The following is a 26,088-nucleotide window of genomic DNA, read 5'->3' on the forward strand; positions in this document are numbered from 1 at the left end:
CCATCCACGATAATTCATTTTAAAGTTTCATGTTGCACCTAAAAAAAGTTTTATATGCATGTTGAGAAGTATTGCGACAAAAAAAAAGATGTTTTTCCTAACATGATGAATAATTGTGATTAATAATCATGGTACAATATTGATCCAAATAATCAAGATCATTCCTAATTAAATGCAGTAAACGTAAATACATTTGCGGAACAAATTAGTGATGCGAATGAGATGTGATGACGAGAAAGGGACCAAGACAAGCGCCTTGGGGCGTGCAGCTATTTGTGTGTGGAAGACGTGTTATCAGTGGGTTTTTTTTTTTAAACCTCATGAAACATCTGGAAGAAGGCATTATCTTTAGGCACATTTCAAACCAATCTAAGTCGTTCGGGCATGTTCTATTCTGTGAGTCACAACTTGACAGACCCCAAGAAATGGAAAAAACAGTTCTGTTATGAAACTGGGGGTGGCGCTATGTGCCCATAGATGCAAGTTCATGGATCAGAATGTCAATGATTTCAGCAGTTTTGAGTTTCTAATCACTTTTTGGTGGGGGTAAATCCAATTTTAAATCACACGAGCACACACACGAATTACAGTTCTGAGGTTGAACCTCAGAAGCAATGTGTGTGTTTTCCCCCCATAGGTTTTCTCCAGGTGCTCCCACATTCTATAATGCGTCAAGTTCACACATACTAGTCTAAACCGTCAATAAGTGTGAATATGGTTGTTTGTCTTTGACCTGTGATTGACTGACCATTCGAGGGTGTACGGTGTACCTCACTTCTGCCCAAATTGAGCTGGGAAAGGCCTCAGCTAACTTGTGAACTTAATGAAGACAAACACTGTAGAAAATCAATAAATGCACAAATAGTTAAGTAAACATACTTTTATTTAAATTACAATAAAAAGCAAAGAACTAAATTACGACATTTAATAAGACTACTGGTAAATTTCTAAACTCTTGACATGGTAGAGCTTGATATAGTTTTGAAGTTGGAAAAAAAACTATAAAAAATAGGCTATGTTGTCTGTACATTTTCCCCAATATTAAAAAACAAAAAACACTGGTCTATGACGCGTCACATGGCGTACTTTCTATGGAAGAGATTAGTGACAGGTTGTATGTCCTTCACTATGAATATTACAAGGTAGAAATTGAAGTGGCAGCATTGCATCCAGACACTGTCCATTTCCATCAAAATGAAGGTCTTACCAATTTAACTGCAGCGCAAAACAGAATAAATGTAGCATTCAGAACGAATACAATTATCTATGGAGCAGCTTCCAAGTACTCAACATGGTGTCAAGAGTGTTGTGCAACATTTAAAAAGTATGAAATGCATCCAACATGAATTGAAAATGACTCGTTGACAGTATACTGTTGATCAACAAGCCGCAGCTGGAGGCCGAAAGCTTCATGCAAGGTCGCCTGGCGCTGCTGCATCAAGACGCACGGGGAGAAAGGGAAACATTTCTAACTCATGTACAGTATGTCGTCAGTGGGAAAGGGGGCAATTGGAACAGTAGGTAATAAATGTTGGGTGTCAATAACCATGTGGGGGCTACTCTTGGGCTTCTTTTCCAGTCATCTTGTAGATCTCAGTGGGTCCATCAACGTGAGTGATGGTCGTAGTCAGCTGGATGTCCTCCCCGCTGCTTGCCCCCGCATCTCCTGCAGAAATGGATACCACCTCTATTATGGCAGGGCTTCTCAAACTTTTGGGGTCCAGGGACCACTTACTAGGGAGAGGTTTTTCAATGGTTCACTCTGTAATCCTAACAGCAATTAAACACATTGCAATTATCCGTGTACCCCAAGATGTAACTCAAATGTAAAAGTTACCAAGTTATGTTTGGTTTCGTATGTTTAATCTACATACTGTCATGTTTTGCTAATTATTCTGTGTTCTGTATCTTGCAAACGTCGTGTAATCCCAATTTAAGAAGTACTGCGTTGCAGGTCACGTGTGGTCTGCCTTTTTTGTATATTACTGGCGATGTGGAATTCCGGTGACTTGACAGAACGAAACGCTAGAGGAAGTAAATGAACACAGTCTCATGAGTGGTTGATGCATTTTCGGGAAAGCCTCCAAAAACGTCAAAGCCACCTACTTACCTCTGACAGCAAATTTCTGAGAGATGAATGTTTTTCATTACTTCCGAAACCCTTTTTCTCAACATCGCCTTACTTTGAGTCTGGAAGGAAGCCACTCAAATTCTACTCTCCAGCCAAAAAAAGTCTCAGGGAATTCCCCAGAAAACGTTTAATTTTACTAACATTTGCTCTGTTTCAAATACCCCAAACTAAACACTGTACAGTTTTTTACATTGAATGAATTTGCACACACAAGTCACAAGAGCAGCCAAACTATTAAAAAAGTATGACTTCAAGAAATGTAGTTACCAGTGATGCACTGTCCACTTGACTGGTCGTCTCCATATCGCTTGTGAGAGGGCGCGTACAAGAACATGATGGCGAACACGTACAGATTCCACATTCCGTAGATGCCTGTGAAGAAGGCACTGTTCACCTGCACTGTGTGATCCCCCCAGTGCCAGTGACCCTCATTCACCTGGACAAAGTTAGGAAAGTACAATATGGTTTGCAAAAGTACAGTGCAGCCACTGGTGGAATATCAAGATGCTGATTAGACAGCAGGATTATTGCACAGGTGTGCCTTAAAGGCCACTTTAAAATCTGCCGTTTTATTTTTGTGACTAGTCTTATGTTATTACAAGACCCACCTGACTGATGATGAAGAAGATGACAGTCATGGCAGCACAGGCCAAAGTGACCAACATGAGAAATTTGAATCTAAAAATCAAACCCTGTAAGAGATATTGTGGTGTTAAAATCAGGGTTGAATGTATGGTCATTACTGTGTTTTCCAAATGGAGAGACAATTGATGCCAACAGTACACACCTCATAGTGCAGGCGTCTGGCCTTGGACATGGCAGGCAGCGAAGTCCTTTTGCCACTGATGTTGCGGAAGACTTGGAAAACCATGAAGCAGAGGAAGAGGAAGTAGAGGCAAGCGCAGATCCCTGCCACGATTATGAAAGCCATCTGAGTGAGCAGCAGTCAAGGACAAAACATCTCTAATTCAAAAGGATGTTATCCTTAATATTGTTAGTTATTAATTATAATTCCTCACATTTTGATCATATAAGTACAGTCGCATCTAAACTTGATTTAATTACATCATTCTTTTGCATAAAATGTTGATACAGGATAATTCATCATAAAATGAAAGATGTGACGGCCCTGTATTCTCTGTGCTTCAGTGTCTTGTGAGATTGAGAAGAATGCAGCAAGTTTTTTCATTGAAAGACCAGTTTTTAAGATGTCAATTCTCAGCCTGGCAAGCTTTGAAATATACAAGAAAAAAACAAACACATCCATCCCAAGCTTGTGACAACATATGGCATTACTGAATTATTCCTTCTCTTATTAGTCAAGGGAACCGTCTATGTGAGAACAACAAGAAACCATGAAAAATTTAGCGCACCTTTGAAAAGCAAAGTTGGCCCTTACGTAAATTTTTTAGATACAGATGAGAGTCTATTTCAAGGCATAAAAGTCGTTTTGGAGTCACTATTAGCCAAAACGGAACATAAGGTACTAATTGTCTGTTTTTAGGCAAAGATGGAGTGCAAAGGATACAGCCAGCTCAGTTCCAACATCTGATGCCCAGATGCTGTAGAACGGGTTTGTCAACTGGACACCTCTGGTGACACAAAACAAAACCGTGCATTTATTTATGAGCATAAACCGGTAGATCGCTTCGCCTATATTTCGTGTTAATTCTTTATAAATAATATTATTGCCATTTTAACAGAGACAAAAACACTTCTCACCTCTCGCACATGTCAAAGATGAAGAGACAGAAAGATCCAAACACGATGGGCCCGACTTGCTTCCAATACACTGAGAAACGATTCCTCTCCATCTGGTCCTGAAAGAAGGGAACAAAATACAGATGTTTAAGACCACAATTCAGAAGAAAATAGTTGACGACAAAGACCAAGTAAAAAAAAATTAAAAAAAACACGTTACCATGAGGTGCTCCCCGCAGAAGATGATCCAGAAGGAAAGCAACATGGAGTAGAAAATGCCTTGTCGGATGTCTCCAAAAAGCAACATCCAGGTCCAGTTGAAGCCAACAGAGAACCACTCCACTGGGATGTTAATGAACGTCATGGAGATTCCCAGAGCAAAGATCACTCTGTAACGGCAAAATGTTTTGTTTTGTATTACAAATAAAAAATATTGCTCAAAAATAATTGAAAGCAACGTGTTGGCATAACAATCTCAAGGCTGACGTTTACCTTATGTGTTCATGTAACCTTGTGAATAGAATGGTCATAACAATCCTTCTTAAAGCAATGTTGGTATAACAACCAGACACTTGAGTATGTGTTCTTGAGAGTCTCAAGACTGGGATAGAGGACAGTTACGCGTCTATGTAACCTTGGGAATACAACACATTTTTAAAGCTACTGTATATGTTAGCATAATAACCAAACACCTGAGTACTGGTATGTGGGTCTCAAGTCTAAGACACAGGAAAGCTACGCATCTCTGAATATTATCAAAACAATCCTTTAAAATGTTATTCAAAATAAATGGGGATTATAATACGGTATAATATTTATTTGCGGCATCAGTAACAACTGCTATTATACACCAACTGGAAGTAAAATAACAGTTATTTCAAAACCATATATCTGATACAGATCCATTGGATCTCACTAGTCTGTGTATATTTATATGGTTTAAAAAAATCAAACAAACAAGAACCAGCAAAATTCAGATTGCCTTTGGATTTGGTTTCACCATTTAAGAAAAGTTGCAATAGACGTTTTCGCGTCTAATCCTGTTGATGGTGTTAATGTGCAAACTAAATTGTTGCATAATGCCAAACAATGGAATAAAAAGGAGTACTGTATTTTCACGACTATAAGGCGCACTTTAAAGTCTTAAATTCTCTCAAAAATCTACGGTGTGCCTAATAGTGAGGTGCGCCTTATATGTGCACCGAGGTCCAAAAATCTGTAAATGTTGTGCGACTTCAGTAAGCACTCCGCTTGACTGGCTGTGTGGGAGGATTTCCCATCGACACATTACTTATATACATGAAAAGAGGACCTGGCTGAGGACAGGCATGATGAGAATCGCGAAAGAGTCAACTGAAAGATGACGGCATGCGGACGCTCAAGACACACTCATATATATAGTGCCGGTATGTGTATTGGGCATAACAACATTGGTTTGGTTAGAGACCCCCGAAATGGCACCTACAAAAAGACACGCTTACGAAGCACAAAACTGCAAGCCATCAGTTATGCGGAAGAACATGGAAATCGAGCAGCCGTGAGAGAATTCAAGATCAACAAATTTATGGTTCGCAAGTGGAGGAATCAGGAACACGAGCTTCGCCAAGTCAAGAAGCCGAAGCTGAGTTTCCGCGGAAACAAGGCAAGGTGGCCCGAGTTGGAAGAGCAACTTCGAGCAATGTATGCATGATTAAAGAATAGCTGGGTCTCAACAGTCACCATTCGACTGAGGGCAATAAAGCTTGCAGAAGAAATGAAGATCCCAAATTTTTCAAGGAGGTCCGTCTTGGTGTTTTCATTTCATGAAACGACGCCTTCTATCCATCTGGGCAAGAATCACCGTGGCGCAGCAACTTCCGGCTGATTACAGGGAAAAGCTGTGCCTACTGCAGTAAAAAAAAATGTAAAAAAAGGCAACAAGTACATTGTTAAATACTTCAATAAAGTACAACCAAAATCAGTTTTGCTCCACTGTCTTTTTGTGTAAAAGCATGTTACCATATGTTTTGAGCTAGCGTATGTTTAACTGTGCCTGCGCCCAATACTACGGTGCGCCTTATGTGTGCGTTAAATACAGCAATAGCACCCTCAACTGAGACTGCGTTTTATGATACAGTGCGCCTTATGGTCGTGAAAATACGGTACTCTAAAAACAATGCAGTGCTTCAACTTTCCAGTTTCCAACTTGTGAGGTACACCGATAGAAATAAATTAAGTCTGTGACTTCACTTTTTTCCCCCTTTAATTTAAATCAGTATACCTCCTCTCCCTGGAATCCTAAAAAAGGTAAAGAGTGAATGACTGGAGGGCAATTAAAGCTTCAAAGAGTGGCCTCAGCAGGTTCCTGCATGTCACCAGCAGATCATAAATGAGGAAGCTAGCAAAACAGAATAATAATTGTAGCGTTTGAATTTCATTGTAGATGGACCTTCAGTAAGAATGTATCCATGAAGCCAGGTTAACGTCCTATCAGAAATCTTTATCTAATAGTAAACAGAATCAAAATGGGTCATTGTAACACAGCAAACTCCCAAAGAAGACTAAAAATGCACTAGTGGAAACAAAGTCATAACATTTTCTAAATCAATCACCTCCAGGCTCAACTCTCCTGCAAAAAAATCTGAAGTGAACAAAGTAAAAACTCACTCGGCTGGTATGCAAAGAATGCGCTCTGCGCAAAACCAACAGAGTGAAGAGCACTGTGTGTGTGTGTGTGTGTGTGTGTGTGTTACCATGAAGGTTTGAAGAGTGTTTTGGATACATGAAGTGAGGGAGGGAAAATCCCAAGGAAAGGAAATGGCGTATATATATATAAAAAAAGATCACTTTACCAACAAAATGTTACATTGAATTCACATATACAAATTTTAAGTGTATGTCCACAAAAAAGGGGTACAAGTCCCTTGCTTGCTGCTCATCTGAGAAATGGACAAGTCACAAAGAGCAAGCTAGCAGATTTTGTAACGTGTTTCACGCTTTGCCAGGCTCTTCCTGTGGCCCAGCAGGCAGCCTCTCTTCGTAATGTCTTCCCAGCACGGCAGGGGTTATACAAACACTTAGTCCCAAGTTATCAAATCCAACTACCCGTGTGCGGATCTCAAAATGTATTACTAGATTATTATTATTTTTGCATTACGTTTGTTTGGAGGAATCATAGTATTCAATTCATCAATACAGTTGTTAAATAACAGAAAGTCAAGTAAATAATAGAAAGTAAAGTTTCTTTGGTTTATCAGGTCAAACAAACAAATCAAACATTGCACACCAAGGTAAAAGGGTGACAGTAATGTTTCTTTCTATGAATACGCCAGCCATCATCTTGTGTCATCGATGAGCGACCCTTTGTTTGCTCAACGCCTTACTGATGCAGTTAAGCAATAAGAATGCTTCTCAGACGCATTTATCTTACTGACCTTAAGTGCACAGAGTTTGCATGACCCACTTGCAAATTTCATTCATAGTTAATATGCACCCTAATGCAGTGCCACAGCAGCTTGTGATAAAACTATTCATTTGTACGCTCTGGCTGCAGTACTTTGCCCCACCACGCCTTTTTCATCTTGTCATGATCATTTAGGTTGCAAACACAAATTCTTTCAAACAATGACGTCACAATATTAGACTCTTTAGTAGTGTGTGGCCTTACTTCTCCAGAAGCACAGGGGGTCTAGTCATGAGCGTGATGCGCCTCCAGTACCAGATCATGATGATGAGGATGCTGGGTGTCAGGAATGTCTTCATGGCAAACCAAATCTTAGTGAAACCACCATTTTGGTGGATGCCCTTGGAACAGAATACAAGATGTCGTTCAATGATATACTTATGCTAACTTATGTTCACACGCTTTGTGATGGCATAACAAACAGGCACCTGAGTATGACGAAGACAGTTCCACGTGTAACCTTGTGAATATAATTATAAGAATGATGAATATAGACCAAACAATCGTTCTTAAAACTATATGTTGACATAACAACCAGACACCTGTGCAAGTGGACTTGTGGGTCTCAAGACTGGGATACAGAATAGTTACATGTTTAACCTTGTAATACAATTAATATAGTAACAACAATCCTTCTTAAAGCTACATTTTGGCATAAAAAACAGACACCTAAGTAAGTAAGTAAGTTTGTAGGAAGCAGGACAGTTAAGTGTCTCTGTAACCTTTGTGAAATAATGAGTATAGTTATAATGATCCTTCTTGAAAGCAATGTATTATCTTGACAATCAGGCACCTGAGTATGTGGTCTTAATTGTCTCAAGACTGGGACAGAGGACAGTTATGCATCTTAGCATGTGAATTCAATGAAAGAATAGAATAATGACTGTAGTAAAGACTATAGTAAATAAAACAATGCCCATTACATTCTAATGAAGTTTTACTGTTTTATAAGTATTATATCAAATTAAAATGCCAGATCATCATCTGTCAAAGTTGTCATGATCTCACAAGAAGAACCATTAGCGCACTGAAAAATGTTGAGACTCGTCACGCCTAAGTTACAGCAATTTGCAATAAAGAGTAGAGTTGTGCTGATACTGATATCGGGAGAGTACCCGATTAAAACATTGGTATCAGCATCGTTAAGTACTAATATAGGACTTTGGATGCAGCATCTCGTGCCTTGCTCGTGGACGACATTCATTCATGTGTGCCGAGCCAAGACATCCTATTGCCCCTTGAATGCTCTGAACCAATGGCAGAACAGCTTTGTCATGTTGAGAGAAAAAACAACTAGGTATCTGTATGGTACCAGCCGATACCGCAAAACTGCGTATCGGAATCGGTATCGGGGGCCAAAAAAAAAACGGTATTGTAACAACACTAATAAGAAGTCAACTTACAACCAGACGAATGTCCTTTATTTCTCCGATGCCCACATTGATCTTCTTGCGCTCATTGACCGGAAGACGGATGTTGAGGAGATAGTACTTATGAGCCACGCTGCCCACCTCCATGAAGGGCAGAAGGTCACAGTCATAGTGATGGTCCTCATTTTCAAATGTCTAGAGAATGCAATCAATGGCTGCTTAACGAACATTTATCATCAACCAAGTTCAAGTTTAGTCAGGACAGCAATCTGCAAGTGAAAAATCAGTTGAAAACACTCATTGTTTACACACCTTGGACTTGGTGAAATTGCAGTTGAGCTTCCGTTGTTCAAAAGAGTGAGCCATCTCTGTCCATTCACTGACTGTATCATCTCTGTAGGCCAGACCCACGTCCACAGTGACCAGCGCTCCATCCTCTGTACACAAGAATAGTAGCTGACTTTAAAACCCTCGTAGGTCACTTGGAAAAGAGTTTGGTAGGGGAAAAAAAGAGGAATACATTCATTCACTGTGTGTACGTTTTAGAATTCCTGATTTAACTTCTCAATCATTAAGTGATGAGGTCATGGTGACAGACGGCCTTGGCCTCTTTTGCACTGACAAAGAAAATCCCCACCAGAGTACAAACATAATGTTACTTTTCAGCTAATATATAATGGCATGCTAATGTATCCAGAGTGGTAGAAGTAGCCAGGATGAGGATGTGCATTTCACCTTACATCATTAACAGTCTGTATTTTCTGGACACAAGCGAAGTTGAAAGCTAAATCTTTATTTGGAGATTCAAGAAAGCTTTACTTTTCAACTTGTCTGTTGATTTTTCCAAAAAACGGTTTGTAGAGACATATTTATCATACATATCTTTGGTCACCTTGAATGAATGAGAATTGGCTCAACAGGATTATTTATGCGCATAAACATCCATCAGTAAGACCATCATGCTGGCCCAAATCTTGGGTCCTTCTCAACTGATACAACAACACATTGAGATGGCCTCCAAGAACCCAACACATAACTCACAATCCAAGCTGTTAAGACAGCAGCTTTACATCCTGATCCAAAATCCAAGTGTTCTCTCCTCCACCCTACAGGAGAGCCTCTTGTGAAGAGAAACAAACCCAGTCACCTGCACTATGGGAAAGGCCAAACTACAAAAAGGGGAGAGGGAGTCAGACGAGAACTGGCAGTAGACCTCTCTGTAACGCCCTTCACAGCCATTAGTCTGCCAGTGAGTGTGAGCTCACTTCAAGTAACATTCCACTCCAGTCCAGTGGCCATTGCCAGGGAAACGAAGCCTCCTCAGCAGCTGTGTTATTGCTGGAGCTCAGCCAAGAAATGCTGCAGGTGGGTGTGACTCTTAATGAGGGTAAAGCTCTTCTTTTGTACAAACATGGTGATCCAGATATGGTCGTTGACCAAAGGATGGGCTGCTGAAAACAACCTTCTAATCTTTGCCAAAGCAAGGTTTCCAAGATTAGAATTGAGAAGCATTTGGCAATACAAAATAGCAAGACAAGGCCCACTGCACATTGCGCAACACAGCCAAACCAGACTGGAATGGAACACAGCAAAAAAAAAAAAAGGGTGGGAGGAGATGACAGTTGCAGACTCACACCTGCACCTTGAGCTATAAGCCCATATCAGGATTTGAGGCTGCGCACACAGTTAATTGCATTACTCTTACTAAACCATAAAAACATAGCATGTTTGTCAAAGAAGAAACAGGTTGACAAAGGACAAAATGGGCGAGAATAAAGTAGATTCATTGTGTGACATTTTGATAGGCTGCCCCCATTCACACATCGCTCGTTCAAACACCCCTACCATGAATTTTGGCCACAGAACCTGCATGCTTCACTATTTCATCCAAACTTATATATGACATTATAAATATTGTTAAGTATTGTTGTGAAACACAATAAACTACATTTGCACAGCTTGGCCGCCAGTTGGCTCTCGCTAGCATAACACTTGGAGATTTAGTTTTTGTGTCATTTCACCTGATTTCAATGAGAAAAATACATTTGATAAAAAAAAAAAGGGAGGAACAAACTTTGTAACTGAACGAAATGAACTCGTAAGTCAAGGTATCTATCCCAGTAGTAAATATTTCTAACTGCGTTCAAAACGCCAAGATCATATTTGTCTGACAATTACACTGCATAAGTGATTTTTACTCCCGGCACCAAGCGGACCCTGCTCCATAAACTCTTCATATTGTGGCACGTCCTGTGGCTCAGAATCGTCAAAGAGTCTTCAGTCCATTACAGAAACATCTGCAATGTAAACATCTCAGATTAATTTGTCTGGCAGCCAGACAGTAAACAATCCCCGGTTTGCTTATACACTTCCACCAAGGCAGAGCATGTCGGCACATGAATTGTGCTGAAGAGCTGCCCATTACTGTGACATGACTATTTAGACAAGGAAGGCCAAAGGGGATGGCTCATAAATAATTACAATGCAAGCATTTAAACTTTTTGTCCAGGGAGCTGTTGCTCTACGACTATTTTTTTTCCTCACTGCAATAACACACAGGCCGCTCTAATACTGGAGGAACAATATATTATTTTAATGAAAGACTGAGTGACTTATGACTCTAATTTGTTCTATGACCCCATACAGTATGTGTATTTTGAGTTACAGCACCTATCTCAAAACCTCTTTACCTATTGAAATGAATGCAAATGCCATAAATTTGTTCGCCTTAAACCTAAATAATTTTGTTCACATTAAAAAAAAATACCACTCTAGACTCTATAATGATTCAATTCTTAAAGAAATAGTAAAAGCATCATTACTGGTAAATACAATGTAAAGAAGAAAACTTAGAATTTCATGTAGGGCTGTCATTAACATGTCTTTTTAGAATCCTTTACCGGTACTCAGCGGAAAATATGGCTCTGGCCGCCGCAAAGAATATTAATAGCGTACAGTTTTGTGTCAGAAATGTTTGTGTTGACAAATTTCTATGGTCGACTTTTTAGTCCTAATTTCATGCTTTAATTCAATGTGCTGCACTTTCTGGTGTGTGTGTACCTTAGCTGCCAAGGGAACAAATGACACAACTAAGCTGCATTAATAGTCATTTTTCTTAGAGGATAAGTCATTTATGTCAGTTTGTCATTCAATGACAGAGATACACACTGCAAAAAACAGACACTGACGGGACAACATTAATTAATAAGTACCTTCTGCACATGCGTGACAACTGACAAGTATATGTTGAAATGTGGAGTAATGTGCAAAACGAACAAAATTGTAAAGGCTTTCCATCGCTTACTGCTTCTGCGCATTCATCACTTCCTGTTCTTGCACCCGTGCGCTGATTTGCTAGCCAACAGCGCGATCAAGTCATGAACTGAACTGAAATGCTTGATAGAAACACGGATTAAATCACAGGTAACCACACGTGGCTGGATCTCACTTAATTTACACAAACATGTTTTACAAACCTAATGAAATTTTATGCTCAAGAGCAGCATATGAATTTATGGGTTTATACAAATCAGTGCATACTGCATAAATAAAATGAATAAAAATGTGAGTTATTAAAGCCTGAGTGGCCAAGAGTTACAAAGCTACGAGGGAGTGACAAGTCTTGAACTCCATCACCTTGAACAAGAGCAGTGATGTTTAGTGGAGGGAAATGATGGCAACTGTAAACAATATAATCATACAGACAAATATGCTCAAATTCAAATAACTGCAATAATATTGACCAATACAGGTGACAAATTGGAAATCCACGACATTTTAGTGTGACTCATGCTGTAAGCATTCAACTAGAATCCATCTCAGTTTCATTGCTCGGCGGCAACAGATCCAGTACATTAACCACTTCTCTCTCTTTAAAACCTGTCAATTGTCTGTCAAGCCTAGCTAACTCACCCTTCCATGCACAACACACGAGAGAGAGAGTAATATACAAGACATCAATCACTGTTTGCTGCCTTTCAGTGTAAAAGGAATGCAATCAGCTGAAAATGGATTCTTGAACGTTCCTAAGTATTCACCAGGATAAACTCAGCATAGAGAGGATTAGTGGTGGGAATCTTTGACCGTCTCACGATTCGATTCAATTTTTGGGTCTGTGATTCGATTCAGAATCGATTTTCAATTCAAAATGACTTGATTGTCAGTGATTTCTTCTTCAATCTATAGATGTGCAAAGAATAGTCATGCTCTACTGCAGTCTGCTTTGCAAGACAGAATGATAAATAGAGACATTAGAGTTATTTATTTATTTTAACATTTATTAAGTTTTAAATTGTAAGGAAAGTGCCCTTTTCCAAACGGCATGTGGACCACAACTGCTAACTTTAGCTAACTATATATTTTATAGCATTTAGTCTGCCATCCCTGAGCAGCCTGAGGACAGTTTAGCAGACAGCGAAGAGTCCCTCAAAAAGATTCCAATGTTGCTGGTATCACACCGTTTATTACACTCCAGTTGAGTGTAAAACCAAACATACAAAACAAAGAAAATTGCACACCGTGCACACTTAACTCTTTGACTGCCATAAACGTTATAAAACGTTTAGCATAAACCTAGGGAAGGGCGCCGAGGACGTTAAAAGACGTCCCCTATGTTTTTTTTTTTTTTTTTCAAAAACGGGTGCAGGAAAGCCTTGGGCAGCTGTGCTGAAAGTATCAGGCAGATATGATTAGTCAAAGACTCGTTTTGGCCCCTAGAGGGCAGCGATGACTCTCTTTGCACAAGGTTGGATGGGCCGCCCACCGTGGGCGTCAGTAGAAGACGTGAGGCGGAGCTAGAGTGTTGAGGAGACAATGGCTGATCCAAGCCACAATGGCTTGACCAAGCAACCGGTTACAAGCAGCTCAGCTTGAGCATTTTTTTCAAAGACGGAAAGCATCAATCAATACTAAAAAGCGCATTGATGTCAACGATGATGATGACTCCGAGCTCTACGCCAAAGTTGGAAGCTTTGGCCTGTTACTATCACGTAGTAAGCCTCACCGGCTAAGCGCGGCTAGCGCGGCTAGCGCTGCTAAGGCCGGAAAACGCGCACAATAGCCGGCCGGGTACTTCTGCACAAGCGGACATTCGATCGGGCGATGGAGAGTTGGCATCGACCAATGCAGATTGATGATGATGATGATGATGACTGCGAGTTTGACGCCAAAGTTGGAAGCCTGGACGTGTTTACGATCACGTAGTAAGCCTCACCGGCTAAGCGCGGCTAGCGCGGCTAGCGCTGCTAAGGCCGGAAAACGCGCACAATAGCCGGCCGGGTACTTCTGCACAAGCGGACATTCGATCGGACGATGGAGAGTAGTCGAAAAGCATCGACCAATGCACATTGATGATGATGATGATGGTCACTCCCGAGGTTGACGCCGGAGTTGGAAGCATTGACGCGGCCGTTCTCTCGTCATAAAGCCTCACCGGCTAGCGCTGCTAACGCCGGAAAACGCGGAGCTGCACAAGCGGACATTCGATCGGACAATGAAGAGTACCCCGAGTCCAATGCATATTCATCGGAGGAGCGGGTACAGTCTGATCACGGAGAAGACACTGTTTCTGGACTACGATGCCACCATGAATGGAGTGGATAAAATGGATCAGAACATCTCCTACCACCCGGTATAGCAACTGAAGGACACGGGGAAGCGAGACGTAACGAAACCGTAGCATGATCCTGATATTAGACTTGATGACACACTGCAGTATATACTTGCTATTCCCCGGAAAAAAACGGCCTGCAAGAAAGTGGCGCACGCGAAGAGGCAATCTGTTGTGCAAATGCTGTTGCGTCTCTTTGCACGCAGGAGAGTGTTACAAAAAGAAAAACTGTCGTTGAAACATCCACATATTTGTAAATAGCACCACAGTTGCACACATTTGTAAATAGTTTGCCAAATTGTTGTCAAATTGTTACACTGTTGAATGTAAATAAACGTATTTTGCTATCAAAAAACACTTTTTCATTCTTGGTGGTAGTGTTTTATAGAAGTAAAGCACTATTTAGGTGTTTGTGGCATCATTCATGGACAAAAAGAAGTGTCAAATTCACTAGAATGCATGAAATAATATCGTTTCACTAAAAGCTTGATTTCTCCGTATTTTGGTCCAACACAGGCGAAATTGGGTCAAACTAACCATTTTCTATTGTTGATTACTAAAGAACGGAATAAGGTAGAAACAAGCGCATTTGGGTGAAACTAACTTTTTTTCTGATGAAAGATGAAAGTCCAATCTTTCATTTGGTAGTACGTGTGTTTCCATAGTCCAAACAGAACATTTTCTGTGGACCTTGAAAATCAGTCAAAATGCTTAAATCGGCTGGCACTGACGGCATCCCTTTTCTGAAAACGTCTGGCAGTCAAAGAGTTAAATGCAAGCACTTTGTTTAGCTCGTTTGCCAAATGTAGCTAGCTCAAGGCTGATGCACATTGACTCGCTAATGCTAATTAGTGCACTACTCTCGTCACTTTTATCACTCAAAAGAACGGCTATTCATACAAAAACGCTTCAGGGATGTATACAGCGAAGCATCTTAACATCACTCACACGCATCACTCTTCCTACGCTGCAAAAAACGGCTTCTTTTGGCATAACTAAATCATAACTTTTTTTCCTCTACTCTTTAATGTGGCGGCCGTGGCTCAGGGTGTAGAGACGGTCATTCAGTAACCAGAGGGTCGGCTGTTCGATCTCCGCTCTCCCCAAGTCATGTGTCGTTGTGTCCTTGGGCAAGGCACTTCACACACATTGCCTCCAGTGCTGATCACACTGGTGTATGGAAGGTGCAAATGTTTGGTGGAGGTCGGAGGGGCCGTAGGCGCACACTGGCAGCTATGCTTCCGTCAGCCTGCCCCAGGGCAACTGTGGCTACTTAAGTAGCTTACCGCCACCACTGTGTGAATGTGTGAGTGCATGAATAATGTATCCATTCCATTGTAAAGCGTCTTTGAGTGTCTAGAAAGAAAAGCGCTATATAAATGATGCATTATTATTATTGTGGCTACACTACAACTTAAGAGTGTATCTGAACGCACGGAACCACACTGCCCCCGAGTGGCCAAATGGTGTACAACATGAACAGCAATCCCAATAAAGGCACACACAAACACAAGTGCTATATATATATGGGATGTGAATTTTTCAGAGGCCAGCTCAGTCTCAATGAGTGGCTGCAAATATTTGCCAAGTGTTCGTGAAATTAAAAATAACAGATGGAAGCTAACATTGATGCTTCAGAAGAAAACATATGCAGAAAGACATAGCATAAGACTGAAAATGGAAGATGTGGTCTTCAATTGAAAATGACATCATTTCTCACCTATCTGGTTGTACATCTTAAATGCGATGTCAAACTGCAAGATGACCAGCATGAACTGGAACCAGGGGCTCATCTCCTTGTTAGGTGGAGGAATGTGGACAGCAAACACAATGTTGTTGGCCTCAATCATCTTGGGCGGGGCCTCTTCAAAGGACTGGATCTTGTAGCATTGATTGGGACCCCAAGGCATGAACCACTTGCTTTCCTGGCGGTGCTTGGCAGTATCCACGCATTTAGTGGCCACGTAGTTTACCGCCGTGGTGGGGCTGGGAGCTGATGAGACGGCAAGGGGAGAGAAGTGATTTCAAGGAGAAGCGATTGAAAGACAAGAGCTGCACATTAAACATTGCATTTACAGGGGGGGGGGGAAATCATATGGTAGCAACAATTGTCAACAGGTTACTCGAGTCCAAACTATCGATCACTTCAAGAAGGAATTAAAACTATTCCTGATTATACCAATGAAAGCGCCAACACATTGAGATTCATGAGCTTTGGTGTTGTTGCGCCTCATCATTGTATTGGTGGCACTTGGAAAATGCCCACTCTTTGTCATGAGGACAACAACACAGAAAAAAAGATGAAGTGTGAGAGCTGTGTTGTAGCCTCAAGGCTAAAAAGCAGAACATTGCATCACTCCAGTGACTGCACTTTATAGGTCAGATAATGACAGGCATGTGGAAGAGCAACATTTGTTTTGCACTATAATTTATGGGGTCAGGTGAACTCGCGCCAATCACAAATTCACATTTTGTTGTTGTTGTTGAACCAAGTTCAGCTATTTACTGAAAAACTCACCTATTCACATTTTAAGTACTCATTCTAGGATTAGGATCTTCTGAGTTTTGGAACAACCTGCAACCTCTAACAATTAATTTGAGGGAAAAAAATCAAGTAGAGATTGTAAAAATAAATACATCGATTCAGAATTAAGCATTCACGTTTAACCCATGTTAAATGGGCACACTTGTGCAATCAGTCAGTTGTTCACATCCCCTCTTGAAAAGATAATATTTTTCTTTCTTAACCCTTTGACTGCCAGACGTTTTCAGAAAAGGGATGCTGTGAGTGCCAGCCGATTTAAGCATTTTGACTAATCTTTCAAGGTCCACAGAAAATTTTCTGTTTGGACTATGGAAACACACATGCTACCAAATGAAAGATTGAACTTTCATCTTTCATCAGAAAAAAAGTTAGTTTCACCCAAATGCGCTTGTTTTGGACCAAAATACGGAGAAATCAAGCTTTTAGTGAAACGATATTATTTCATGCATTCTAGTGAATTTTACACTTCTTTTTGTCCATGAATGATGCCACAAACACCTAAATAGTGCTTTACTTCTATAAAACACTACCACCAAGAATGAAAAAGTGTTTTTTGATAGCAAAATACGTTTATTTACATTCAACAGTGTAACAATTTGACAACAATTTGGCAAACTATTTACAAATGTGTGCAACTGTGGTACTATTTACAATTATGTGGATGTTTCAACGACAGTTTTTCTTTTTGTGAAACACTCTCCTGCGTGCAAGGAGACGCAACAGGATTTGCACAACAGATTAGTTTCACTGCGATTGCCTCTTCGCGTGCAGAAGCTACACTTTCTTGCAGGCCGTTTTTTCCGGGGAATAGCAATTATATACTGCAGTGTGTGTTGCCATCAAGTCTAATATCAGGATCATGTTACGGTTACGTTACGGTGGTGTTACGTCTGGTTTCCTCATGTCCTTCAGTTGCTATACCGGGTGGTAAGAGATGTTCTGATCCATCTTATCCACTCCATTCATGGTGGCATCGTAGTCCAGAACCAGTGTCTTCTCCGTGATCAGACTGTACCCGCTCCTACGATGAATATGCATTGGACTCGGGGTACTCTTCATTGTCCGACCGAATGTCCGCTTGTGCAGCTCCGGCGTTAGCAGCGCTAGCCGGTGAGGCTTTATGACGTGAGAATAAAGGCCGCGTCCAACTGTGGCGTCCAACTGTGGCGTCAACCTCGGGATTCACCATCATCATCATCATCAATGTGCATTGGTCGATGCTTTTCGACAACTCTCCATCGCCCGATCGAATGTCCGCTTGTGCAGAAGTACCCGGTCGGTTGTGCTGCGCGTTTTCCAGCGTTAGCAGCGCTAGCCGGTGAGGCTTACTACGTGATCATAACGGTCGCGTCAAGGCTTCCAACTTTGGCGTCAAGCTCGGAGTCATCATCATCGTCGACATCAATGCGCTTTTTAGTATTGATCGATGCTTTCCGTCTTTGAAAAAAATGCTCAAGCGTGAGCTGCTTGCAACCGGTCGCCATTGTTGCTACATCAGCCATTGTTGCATCATCAGCCATTGTCCCCTCAACACTCTAGCTCCGCTTCACGTCTTCTACTGACGCCCACGGTGGGCAGCCCACCCAATCTTGTCCAAAGAGAGTCATCGCTGCCATCTAGGGGCCAAAACGAGTCATTTTACTAACTAGATCTGCTTGATACTTTCAGCACAGCTGCCCAAGGCTTTCCTCCACCAGTTTAAAAAAAAAAACATAGTGAACGTCTTTTGACGTCCTCGGCGCCCCTCCGTAGGTTTTTACTAAACGTTATATAACGTTTATGGCGGTCAAAGAGTTAAGATAAGAAGCAAGTTAAATCAACGTTTTGATCAACAAAGACTATTGAAGACAAACGTTTGTATCAATCGACAACTTGATAATCCACACAACTAGATATGTGACGAATTGCGACTGATTATTTTCACGCCTTTCTTTTGATGGATGGGAGACCAACACCTTAGCTACCGGATCTACGCAAAATAAGGGACAAAGAATTATTCATAATTTTCACAAAGAATGTGCAAAAGGAAAGATTGGCTTTGTGGATGTGCTTCCATTAACTGGCTGTTTCACTTTACATGGAGTTTGGCATTGCTGTTGCTATCTTGATTTTGTGTAGAATTAGGCAGCTTTACAGGGAGATATTCACTTTATTACATTCTTTCGGCGCATCAGGGCGGGTTTGAAATGGTCCGGTTTTCGTTGTGCCACAAATGGGAGTGCACTGCAACGTTTACTGTGGCTGGCTGACTGTACACTGACTGACGGTGGCCCAGAACTTTAGTGTTGAGCTGCCGCACCGGAGGCGATGGGTACGAACCCCACTCAAGGAGTAAAACTTTATTTTATTTTTTTAAATGTAAGATTTCAAAAGAGAGTAATGTTTTGTTTTTCTACCCATACAGAGGAGGCATATTTTAAAATGGTTCGAATGTATGGCATTTTGTATCTGAGTATCAAATATCGAGGTCAAGCAGAGTGTCCTCTTTTTTTAGAAATGAAAATATGGTCACCCTAGGATAGGTTGTACACTCGCTTGCCGACACACAAATTTGTAATTGGTGTGCGTCTCAATTTGCGACTGTCTGCCTACCCAAACCTAGAGCTCACTGCACGTCACTGTTTTTGGGTATAATTGTATGTGAGAAGTGAATATTGTAAATGGTCTCTATGATTTTCCTTATGGAAAAATGAACAATTAAAAACAAAACAAACACGATTTAGCGACACACATACACACACCACAAACACTTCGCATTGGAACAGAGGTGCGTAAATGTTTCATATCCCCTGTGTATAACCTAAACTGAGGAACTGTCATACATATGGGCTTGGCAATGACAGCAAAGTTCCCACCTGGAGCTGTTCTGCAAGAAAGAAGATTACTACTGCTTGCTTTCCACCAAGCCGCTAGTGACATATCCAAGACTCCATGAAAGCACTGACTCAGAGGTGAACATCAAAGCATGAAGATTTCAGATTCACCTCATGAGAAAGATTAGTAGCGCATTTAAGAAGACTTGCAGTGGTTATCAGTGCCAAATGTGCTTCTAAGCAAGCAACTATTCAAAGACAGAGAGACATGTAGTTGATGGTGTATTTGGAACGAGAAAGAAAACGGTTTAAAGATAGCAAAATCTACATCGTGGTCATGATCAAAGGATTTTTGATCTCTCTTCTGGTTGTTATGAGGGCCAATTTTGCTGCATGCACTGTTTCACTCACTAGTCCATACACATTTATATTCTTGCACATGCTGCTGACTAATAGGACAGAGCCATGGATGTCACACGGCTTGCTGTCATCATCTGGAACCATGGAGGGAAAATTGTCTCATTTTAGATGCCTCTTACACAAGATCTTTTAACTCTTTGACTGCCATAAACGTTATAAAACGTTTAGCATAAACCTAGGGAAGGGCGCCGAGGACGTTAAAAGACGTCCCCTATGTTTTTTTTTTTTTTTTTGGAAACGGGTGCAGGAAAGCCTTGGGCAGCTGTGCTGAAAGTATCAGGCAGATCTGATTAGTAAAAGACTCGTTTTGGCCCCTAGAGGGCAGCGATGACTCTCTTTGCACAAGGTTGGATGGGCCGCCCACCGTGGGCGTCAGTAGAAGACGTGAGGCGGAGCTAGAGTCTTGAGGAGACAATGGCTGATCAAGCCACAATGGCTTGACCAAGCAACCGGTTGCAAGCAGCTCACGCTTGAGCATTTTTTTCAAAGACGGAAAGCATCAATCAATACTAAAAAGCGCATTGATGTCGACGATGATGATGACTCCGAGCTTGACGCCAAAGTTGGAAGCCTTGACGCGACTGTTATGATCACGTAGTAAGCCTCACCGGCTAAGCGCGGCTAGCGCTGCTAAGGCCGGAAAACGCGCACAATAACGACCGGGTACTTCTACACAATCGGACATTCGATCGGGCGATGGAGAGTTGGCATCGACCAATGCAGATTGATGATGATGATGATGATGACTCCGAGCTTGACGCCAAAGTTGGAAGCCTTGACGCGACTGTTATGATCACGTAGTAAGCCTCACCGGCTAAGCGCGGCTAGCGCGGCTACCGCTGCTAAGGCCGGAAAACGCGCACAATAACGACCGGACATTCGATCGGACAATGAAGAGTACCCCGAGTCCAATGCATATTCATCGGAGGAGCGGGTACAGTCTGATCACGGAGAAGACACTGTTTCTGGACTACGATGCCACCATGAATGGAGTGGATAAAATGGATCAGAACATCTCTTACAACCCGGTGTAGCAACTGAAGGACACGAGGAAGCGAGACGTAACGAAACCGTAGCATGATCCTGATATTAGACTTGATGGCAACACACACTGCAGTATATACTTGCTATTCCCCGGAAAAAACGGCCTGCAAGAAAGTGGAGCACGCGAAGAGGCAATCTGTTGTGCAAATGCTGTTGCGTCTCCTTGCACGCAGGAGAGTGTTACAAAAAGAAAAACTGTCGTTGAAACATCCACATATTTGTAAATAGCACCACAGTTGCACACATTTGTAAATAGTTTGCCAAATTGTTACACTGTTGAATGTAAATAAACGTATTTTGCTATCAAAAAACACTTTTTCATTCTTGGTGGTAGTGTTTTATAGAAGTAAAGCATTATTTAGGTGTTTGTGGCATCATTCATGGACAAAAAGAAGTGTAAAATTCACTAGAATGCATGAAATAATATCGTTTCACTAAAAGCTTGATTTCTCCGTATTTTGGTCCAAAACAAGCGCATTTGGGTGAAACTAACTTTTTTTCTGATGAAAGATGAAAGTCCAATCTTTCATTTGGTAGTACGTGTGTTTCCATAGTCCAAACAGAACATTTTCTGTGGACCTTGAAAGATCAGTCAAAATGCTTAAATCGGCTGGCACTGACGGCATCCCTTTTCTGAAAACGTCTGGCAGTCAAAGAGTTAAAAATAAAAAAGTAATCACATCTTTAAAAATGTGTCATTTTGTGCTGACTGCGTTTTGGAAACAGGATAGGTCACCAGCCAGGGAATTTCAAGATTGAATTAACAGGGTAACTGAATATTTCGAGTTCCAAACTGTACTTGAAAGAAAAGTGATGACAACACTTTGTTAGCTGACTGCAAGTTATGTTCTGAAAAACGGAGGATGAACAGTGGAAGTCTTTGCAGATGCAAACAAGGCACCAAATACCATTGTGACTGTTCAGAGCATGCAAAAGCATGATTATAGGCTAATACGGAACAGTTACAAATGTGGGCACCACTATTTTCAAAGAATACCGCCACAACAATGACACCAACCAAATCAAATCCAGTTATCTGAATCCCCCTGGAGTTCAATTATCTCATGACCCTCAGCCCAGCGGCTGCTTCAGAGTCCACAACAGTGTGTGCAGACTAATGGCCATCCCCGCAGCCCGCCAACCCCATGCCATGCTCTTGCCGTTTGAAGGGAAACCAGAGTGTGGGGGGGCTCTTTCTACTTAATTGTCCCCAGTGCCCCCGGGCCACCAAGCAAACACAAAAGAATCCGGCTTCATTAAAACCATCTTAGCCAGACGGGAACCAAACGGGCTAATTTGTCAGTAAGAGGGACGCTTCTCGATTAAACCTGTACAGGAAAGCCTTCACATGAGCTCAACTTCGGTGTGTGTGTTCTGCATTTGCGTGGGTGTATTTGAAGAAATTTGACAGTGAACCTAACGCAGCCCCCCAAAGACAGGATCTAACTTTGACAGTGTGTGTGTCCCTGTGCGGCTAAAAGTAGAGGGAAAACACGAATGCGCTGCCTGCGTGGCCGCTGGGATTTAGGGAGAGTGGGATCTGCATAAGGGGGGAGTAAGCGGAAGGTAGAGATGCTGCCTGGGGCCTTGCACAGCAGGCACACATGATATGAGGGAGGAGGGGTGAATTTGGATCAAAAACTTGAAAAACAATAAACAGCTGGCTGTAATTTATTATAGGATGCCAATCAAATCATAACTACAGGATGATTGACAGGAAACTCCCTCATTTAAAAGACCAGTAATTTTTTCTCATATTTTTGGTGCCTGTTCTTTCATGTATGATTTTTTTTTCTGTAACTAATGGATACGAGAGTCAAGTGTCAAAAGGGGAAGTAAACCGCGCTAAAATTCTTCACAGTATGTTATAGAATGCCCCACTAGTCTAAAAACAGTATGTAGATTAATACTGCATTTGTGGAATAGGAGTTAAGCAGCAGTTTTTTCTTATTTTAGGAGGCAGCCATTTTGCCACGTACTGTACTGTTGACTGAAAATGACATCATAGTTGCTCAGGTAATGACCAATCACGGTTCACCTGCTTTTTGAAGCTAAGCCGCGATTGGTCGTTAACTGAGCAACTGTGATGTCATTTTCAGTTGACGGCAAGTGGCAAAATGGCCGCCCCCGAGATGGATAAAAACGGGTGGATTTAGCTGCTTAACTAATATTCCACAATTGCAATATTAATCATCACAACACTGCGTTTAGATTAGTGTGGGCACATACAATATATTGTATAGAATATTTTTGGGTTGACTGAGGGTTTTTTTTTGGGGGGGGGGGGGGTGGAGCACCAGCAACTAACTTCTTAAGCCAGGATTTAAACGGATTTTACCAGAAACCCTTGTCGACATAGCTTCTTGCAATCGACCATCAAGTTTTTCCAAAATCCTTTGGAACTAGCTCCAAACCCAAAGAAAGGTCACACTCGTACTTGGTATTTCTGAGACTTGACAAGTCTTGCCTGTTTACATTGGAAAATGTGCATTTTCAACATAGTGTGCCATTTGTTTTGCTTTGAAATAAAAGTTATTTATGGAGTAGTTTGCACAGACCTGGCATCTCACCAGTATGCCACCATGAAGTAGATATCATGGAATGAGCTCCAAAGAATATTAGGTTTAAATTTTGGATTGTTTTTAAAATCATGAAAATGGCAACATTGCAACTCAAACTTAAGAGACACAGCAACTACGGCATTAACTTCATCCGTCATTCCGTCCCAATACTAAGCACAAAGATAGATAAACTACATTAACTTCAAAGTAGGGATTGGTGAGATCAAGCTGCTACCTGGTCTTATTTAAAAGGTATTGGTACTCACGATGTTGTGGCTGTTTACGAACTAGAAGAAGTAATGACCTGATTTAGTTGAAATATAGTGAGAACTCCACACAAATTGCTTGATTTTTGCTAGAGTAATTTGAAATGGTAATGTTAAGACTTGAGATTCTCATCTTGATCTGTAAAAGTATATTCAAGGATCTTCTTGAAAAGTAGAAGCCATAAATCCGCTTGTCACTTTTTTTTCTTTCTTTTTTTTAAACGCGCATGCGGAAGACGTGCAGGCTAATTTTCATCTTCATCAGTCTCTGCAGCTGGCCTCACTTAATAGACGGATGACCTTAAGTCCCAGCTCTCAGCCATTTTGTGCCATCGCTACGGCAGATTGATTGACGGGATTGAGAACTAATCGTTAAGATGATCCACCCAGAAGATGCAGCGACAAAAGATCCTTGAATATACCTTTAAGCACTCATTGTATCACAAAGAATGAATGGACCCACAATCCAGTCGAAATGCTTAGTTACTTCCCAACACTGATACAGGCAGCCAATTGAAATGTAACTTCTTTCTGATTTTGTACTTATGCATTTTTTTTAGGAACCTATATTTTATGTACAGTATGCATTTTTCTGACTACTTTTTAGTACTTGTAGTCCCTAGTACTGTACATTCAACTCCTTTGCCCCCCCCCCCCCCCAACCATTGTGGATGATGTAAACAAGACACACACAGAGAGGTTAAAGTTAACCAGCGTTTAGATTATGATTGATTGATTTTTGGAATCTTATGAATTGCAAAAAGCCATGAACCGAAATGACATAGAGGAACGTGAATCATGATGCCTCAAAAGCCTCAAGAGAAGCAAGATATGCCCCATCCATTGGCCTATTTAGGAAAAAAATGTGAAAATGTGTTGTCTTGCACTCGCTATAAAACCACCACCTTTTAATGTGCAAAAATTCTCAATCTAATCGAAAAAAATGAGTTAAAATGTTTTTCTTTCAGTTTTTATCATTAGCTGATTTAGCATGAACAATTCAGTAGCCGATGTCAGCAAAGCTGGGAACACATTCTGATAACAAAATTTGATCCTACACTAGATTAACCTTTATTGTTGTACATTCATGTTTACTAAAGCAGAGTAGTTGAATGGGGTAAGTCGACTTTCACCAGTTTCTTTTTAACTCGAGTATCTATCTGTACTTCTACAAGTACAGAGTCAGAACTTTTACCAATCTGTCCTGTTAAAAAAAAAAAAAAGTATTTAAATGACAATTTATGGCGTGTAAGACGGGAATCGCCGTGATACCTAGCAGTGATTTAGCTTCAAGTTCCGTGCAATGTTTCAAGGCCAGACTGAAAAAGGTGAAAAACAGTGCGTACAATATTTTCTTTGTCACAAAACACGCGTATTTAACACTACTATGGAGGCACGCAGACAACGACCCAACTTTTCGCTTTTGTCGTTTACACGTTAGCATTCGACAGTGAGAAAGCTCTAAGATAGCGAGACAAAATGATAAAAGTGAGCGATAAGAAGGTAGGAGGAGGGGGCGGAAAAACTTACCAATTAACCCGCCGACCATGAACGCGAACGCCTGGAACAAAAGCAGTATAACTCCCACTATCACCAACTTTTTGGTGCTCATGTTCTCGATAATTGCCCCCGCCATTGTGATGGAGGGGGGAAAAAACAGGACAATGTGGCTCCTCAAAAGAGACGAAGTCGTCGCATCCGCGACGAAAGTGGGAAGGCAGTAAAGTGGTGGCTCCCTTCCGCCGCTCGCCTCCTGCCTTTCAACTTCGAAGGAAGAAAACGAGAGAGAAAAAGATCACATGACCGACCGTACGGCGCTCGGATTTATCCCCCAGTGAGCAGCAGAGTGGCGGGGAGACGAGCAGTGGAGCTCCGCCGCATTACATTATCCAGGTTAGCATGCCACTGGATGCCTATCATAGCGGCCCTGTTGTGTCGCTCCTATTTAAAGAAGCTTGTTCCAAGTCCCATCTCATGTTGTTTTGTACTTGATGACCCTCCACTCATCTCATTTACGACTGTAACCAAAAAGTTGGTGTGTGAGCTGTTAATGTTGATTCCAATCCATCAAGATCTTTTTTTTTCGCTTAAAAAAATACAGTATTTGCGTTTTACGTACTTTTTGAAACGCCCAAAGTTGCCACAAGGTGGCGCCAAAACAATGTGTAATAAATACTACTGTGACGT

At 41.3% G+C, this 26,088-nt stretch overlaps 1 protein-coding gene across 1 annotated transcript; it reads right to left on the reverse strand.

Annotated features, from left to right (window-relative positions):
• Nucleotides 1–865: 865 nt before the first annotated feature.
• On the reverse strand, nt 866–25,877 carry LOC147181904 (protein wntless homolog). Its single transcript, XM_086096361.1, has 12 exons — nt 25,432–25,877; nt 15,973–16,245; nt 8,957–9,081; nt 8,678–8,839; nt 7,479–7,615; nt 4,053–4,221; nt 3,854–3,951; nt 3,660–3,723; nt 2,919–3,062; nt 2,740–2,823; nt 2,399–2,567; nt 866–1,666 (listed from the first exon to the last, which is right to left on the reverse strand). Exons 1-12 carry the CDS (start codon nt 25,535–25,537, stop codon nt 1,557–1,559), a joined length of 1,641 nt encoding a protein of 546 aa, XP_085952487.1. The 5' UTR covers nt 25,538–25,877; the 3' UTR covers nt 866–1,556.
• Nucleotides 25,878–26,088: the final 211 nt, after the last annotated feature.

Source organism: Leptonotus elevatus, chromosome 1 (assembly GCF_054856555.1).
Source record: "Leptonotus elevatus isolate MCC_2025b chromosome 1, RoL_Lele_1.0, whole genome shotgun sequence".
Classification (NCBI taxonomy): Eukaryota; Metazoa; Chordata; class Actinopteri; order Syngnathiformes; family Syngnathidae; genus Leptonotus; species Leptonotus elevatus.